The 5653-nt window shown below is 40.3% G+C and overlaps 1 protein-coding gene across 1 annotated transcript; it reads right to left on the reverse strand.

Moving 5' to 3' along the window:
- Window positions 1-2930: 2930 nt before the first annotated feature.
- On the reverse strand, window positions 2931-4163 carry LOC104607473 (auxin-induced protein 6B-like). The gene has a single exon (XM_010273108.3). It carries the CDS (start codon window positions 4042-4044, stop codon window positions 3568-3570), a length of 477 nt encoding a protein of 158 aa, XP_010271410.1. The 5' UTR covers window positions 4045-4163; the 3' UTR covers window positions 2931-3567.
- Window positions 4164-5653: the final 1490 nt, after the last annotated feature.

Below are 5653 nucleotides of genomic sequence, written 5' to 3' on the forward strand. Positions count from 1 at the left end.
AAAACCGTCACCCAACCATAATTCTGCTTCGCGGCATTCTCAAATCCATAAGCAGCTTAAAAGCTGTTGGCTTAGTGAAAAAAAAAAAAGCCATTGATCCTGGTGTATGAACTGTCAACCCGTTTGACCTAAACAATGGGTCACGGCCTCACGGGTTACAAACTATTTTATACATAAATAATTTTCAAAGACCATAACTTCTCATTGAGTTATTGGATTGTGTTTTTTTCTTTAAATTTTTGCGATCTATGTATTTTAAGGCACTGCTCATTATTTTTGTCAAAAAAAAACAACTCATTTTTTAGCTTCAAATTTTAATCTTTAACTTTTGTATATATACAAAATAAAAATTAAACGTACAATAGAACATACATATAAATATAGAAAAACAACTCAGCATCTTGGTCGGATTTGACAGAGAGAGAAAGATTTAAAACAAGGACCAGAGTCATATTAATTAGCTAGACTGCATTGATTATAAGCTTAATAATAGTTAAGTTGTTGAGAAAGTGGGGAAAAACATGGAAGAGTTTTTCCCTACGAAAAATAAATCTTGTATAAGTTTCCTTACTTTTCTAAATCCAAAATCGTTATATTGAATGTTTGTTTGACCAATCAAAACCACCCCGGCTCCTAATTAATTTTGAATTTTGATGAATATAATTCTCATTGATTAGGTAGTATACAACTTGTCTCATAGCTTTAAATTCTCATTCGATGCAATCTACATGGCCTGCTCTCAGAGATAGACACAGAAATGTAGTTGCAGGGGGTCTGGGGTCCATGACCATGGATATCCATTGGTCAAAGTCAAGACAATCGCATGGTCTATAAGTTCCCAGAGGTGCATATAGAAGAATATGTCTTCATGTCTGCTCTCATTCGTGTTTTAATCTATTAGCAACCGTAAAACAAGTCGAGATTACAATTAACCTAAACTAATAGTAATAGGGGCCCAGAACTCAAAAATTGATTATTCTTCAGATGGACTTGATAATTTGTTGGAATGCCCAGCCCAAAGAATGATAGATTCCGAGAAAAAGGCCAAGAATGATATTCTTTGCCGGTTGAAACGTCAACATAGGGGTTGTAACGTAGCAATCCACGACTCGACCCAAACCCATCAGCTCTTGTCTTTTTATTTATTTATTTTTATTCTACTTATTTTCTGAGCTAGAGTAAGAGAGTTGGCCAAACGCTCAATTCTCGACCTGGTTTATGAATTGGTCTGCTAGTCAAGTCGTCTACAGAAAAAGAAGTCTTGACGACCCAGCTATCTTCGACATGGAAACATGGTTGGGGGCCCAAAAGGCCTCGCTTGCCCCCCGCCCCTTTATCAATTCTCTATTACTATTAATGAGTTTTAGCTTAAAAAATAAAAATAAACTTCACTATATATAAACAATGAATCCTTTTTGGTTGGGTTCTTTTTGGTGTTGCAAATGAATTAAGTTGATAATATCAATAGACAGAAACTGCAATGGAGTTGTAGCTTGGGTTAGACATGTGATATCAGGACGTGGAAGCAAACAAAGGGGACCTTCATGTCTAAAGAAGAAGCTTAATTGAGAGTTGTAGCTTGTAGGAGGGTGGCTAATTGAGCTACCCTTTTCATTTCAAATATTGATCGATGAATTATAAGGTGTTCTTCGCTTCACAAACCAAAAGTCAGATGGACTTCACCTATAACCCTGGTGTCTTAGGGGTAAGGTTGGCAGTTGGCAAATTGAAACCCAGGCCCTTGGCATTGGAAAAGTAGCATCAGGCATCAGGAAATGCGAGGCGGATCCGGATTCGGTCCTATATATATGAAATCAAACTGACAGTACTCTCTATAGGCTATAGGCTATAGGCTATTGGTAGCGGCCAGGTCTTACCATTAGGGGTCGTCACAAGACTCAAAAGAAAAAGAAAACTTTTTTGAGTAATGACTGACTAATGGGAGAGAGAGGGGGAGGGAGCTCCTACCGAATACCGATGCATGCAAAATTGCAAATTCAATGCAGTGCACGCACATGCATTGCCCTTTTTCTTAAGATGATGAATCCATACAAAGTTCACCCTCAGTCCTCCCCATTTAACTTTTATTCTTGAAAAAGATGTTAATGAAGCAGCTCCAGGCCTTGTTGTTCCATGTCTATGGCCCCCACTTGGGAGTTGGGTCTCTGAATAGTGAATACACACACACCATGTGATGGTCTCTGATAATGCTCTGCTCATAACATAACTGAAGCATTGGTTCCATCTCCTTACAGGCTACAGGCTACAGGCTACAGCAACTGAGATAGTGGGCACACCCTGATTGAATAAAAGGTATCAAATTATGGGCTTTGCCTCATAATTCAGTCAGTCCATGGTACGTGGGGTGGAGCCCGGTTTTTTGTATGCAGCATCCTTTGCAAATGACAAATCACAAATCAGATCTCTCTCTTTTTCTCTCTGTTGGATCCTCATGTTCACACATCCTGACCGTTGATCATATCTGGTTCTAGAAACCGCTAGCCCATGTCATCGTCCATTCATAATAGCGAAGAATGCTTTTGTATACACTGTACGCCTACTATGTACCAGTGCCTTCCGCTCTGCTTGGGTGTAATGAGGGAGCCACCAACGCCCTATCAACCAGGCAGGCCTACCCCCCTCTTCTATACTTCAAAGTTCCAAGGGCTGAATATCATAATATATATAATCTCAGCTGAGGACTGAAGACTGAAATGAAATCTACAGGACGTACGCGGTTCGGAGAGAGAAAGAAAAGAAGCCGAGAGAGGTTGCTTGACGTGGATTGCATATTTGGATGGGAGTTGAAGAGGAGATCCAATATGGAAAATTGGAAATGCTCCCTCAGTCTTCCATCTGTGGCTCACGGATTCTCTCCCCCAGAAAACAAAAGTTATATCGCAATAAGCAAAATTAAACTGTAAAATTTACACATAGAAAATAATCAATTTTTTTTTTCTATAACTTGGGCTTGGATTCCTTAATTAATTAAATATATCACATAATTTACAACATAGGGAGGGAAACAATAAATTTACAGCCAACGCTTCTCCCTCCCTCGCTCCTACTAATCTACTATGTTTTGATACGCAACTCTCATTTCCTTCTTTTCTCTGAAAAATGATAAACCTCTCATTTTCATCTCCTTTCATCCTAATTATTCCTTCCCCCGGTTCGAACTCGGGACGACTCGGAGGAAAACCTTAAACCTCCCTCACTTTGCCATCTCCATACATTCTCAGGAGCAAAACACAATTTACTCAACCCCCCCCCCCCCCCCCCCCCCCCCTCCCCCATTCACATAAGAAAAAGAAACAAATTACCAGCTCCTCCTCCATCACTCACTTGATCAAAAAGAAGCAGACAGCCCAACTGGGTAAAACCTGTGCAGCTTGGGAGATTCGTACCCACATGTCCTCCTTCTGTTAATCGCCGTTGTCACTTGAGTTTATGTTGTCCGGTCGAGTAATAATTGGTTGAATTCAATTGCTTGGAGGGTACGCCGGCCGTAATAGTCCGATTGAGAGCCGGAGCTCTCTAACAACTTAGGAATGGGACGGTTTTTAACTACCAGATGGATTTGTCAGCAAAGCCGTGAAGGAGCGGACGAGATTCGGGCCAGAGGTCGAGAGAAGTGGTCCTGATCCCCCCCGCGTGGCAGGATCTTTGGAAGTCCTCTAGGTTGCTGTACCGAGTAGAGTTAGCAGCAGACTCGGACCGAGAGAGGTAGAGGAGAATTTCTTCGAAGAGCGACTCGTCGCATGGGATCGCCAGCGGACCTTGATTGGTGAAGCCGTACTCTTCCTCGGCTTGAACCAGAAGTTTCTTGAAGACGGGATGGTTCAGGTACGTCGCCCGCACCACGAATCTTCTGTAGTTGCGGCCCACGCATACGGCCACGTGTCCGGCGGGGACGTCGGATGGGATACGAGCACGGGAAGAGATGCGCGCGGCCAATGCGGCTTTCTGGCGCCATTTCCGGAGCATTTGCCTGAGTCTGACGATGTGCCGGATTTTGCTGCATTTTCCGATGCCGGCAGGCATTTTCCTTCCAAGAATACAAAAGAAGGCGAGAGAAGGAAAGGAGGAATGGTTTTTGGTTTGGCAGCGGGTGAGGCTGAGGGAGTAGTGACCAGTGAGGGAAAATGGGGAGTAGTAGAGGACTTGGGAGGGATGGTTTTATAAATAGAGGAATACCAAAATGCCCTCCGTGTTGAAGATAATCACAGCATTGCATTGTATCCTTCACTCACTGCTCACTGGCAGTGGCAATGCATGGTGCCAAATACCAGTTTCCCTCTATACTTCAAAGGAGTATCTTGATATTTTGGTCCAAATAAAATACACAATTTTAAAATAAGGAAGGGTAAATTTATTAAGAAAGAGAGAGGCAGAGCATTGGATTTAATTCAGAGAGTACTTTGGTAGAGTACTTAATGATACGTACAATGTACGACGAAGCTGTACCTTGTTTTTATGAACGGGGCAGGCCGGGTATCCATCCTCTTATCCAATTAAACACAAATGACTGGTTGGTCCCAATTCTCAACCTTTCTCTCCCCCCCCCCCCCCCCAAAAAAAAAACAATTATATGAATAATATGGACTAAAAATTTTTGGTGAAAAAAACTTGGAATAGAAGGAAAGAGAAAAAGTCATCACAGTTGTGTTGAATATATCTCTTTCATTTTTTTTTTTAATTTAATAGAGACTAGTAATATGTGTTTGTTTACTTTGTTATCTATCTGACTATCTCATTCTAAATCTCTAATATAACTTCATGGCAAGAGTGTTGTAATCTTAATTAATTACAACTTCAACCATACAAAGCATGAGATACCTGTAGCTCTAATGGTTTTAGACTTCTGGTTCGGTTTCATTTAATTTAGAGGGCGTTTGGTAAATCTTTTTGTATGGTCTTTGAGGTTTTTCAAAGTTTAGAAGGCCAAAATTTGATATTTCTTTATTTGGCAATAAGAAACAGAGGTCAAAAAAACCTATGCCCTAAAAAGTTTACATAAGTTTTTAAAATGGCCAGAAATCTGAAATGAAACTTCTTGTTTTTTTTGCAACTAAAATCTTTTATTCAACAACTTTTCATGCCATGGTAAATTAGGATACTCACCAGATAACCTAAACCTTTAAAGACATGACTCAAAAAGCTCATTACATTTTTTGCCATTGAAATTATATATATATAGAGAGAGAGAGACAGTAATCTCTCAATATATGCATATACGTGACTCCTATTGCAAAACCACAATGAAATGGAATTTTGGTGAAAGGTGGGTGTTGGTGGAATTGGGTGAATGAAACCGTGAACGTGGGGCACGCAACAAACATATACATGCAAATTGGAAACGTACGTAGGTCAAGAAATGTTGAGTCGGGAGCCACAGAAAGCACCTTTCAAGTTGTTTGGTGCCGTATAGTTTATGACATGTCCTTTTTTTCTCATAGGAGATAGGACATCCCAATGCACCATTCAATCAGTTCCATCAGCCCAAAATTTATATATACATTTGCAGCTTTCTCTTTTAATAAGGTGGCTAAAAATTATCGGTGGAAATTATCACTGGAAGAAATGTAGGGAAACCTATTCAAGTTTTATAAACCTTATCTTTCTCTTCTTTTTCCTACTTTTTCCTTTAACT

This window comes from Nelumbo nucifera, chromosome 5, assembly GCF_055504915.1.
Source record: "Nelumbo nucifera cultivar China Antique chromosome 5, China Antique-T2T, whole genome shotgun sequence".
NCBI lineage: Eukaryota > Viridiplantae > Streptophyta > Magnoliopsida > Proteales > Nelumbonaceae > Nelumbo > Nelumbo nucifera.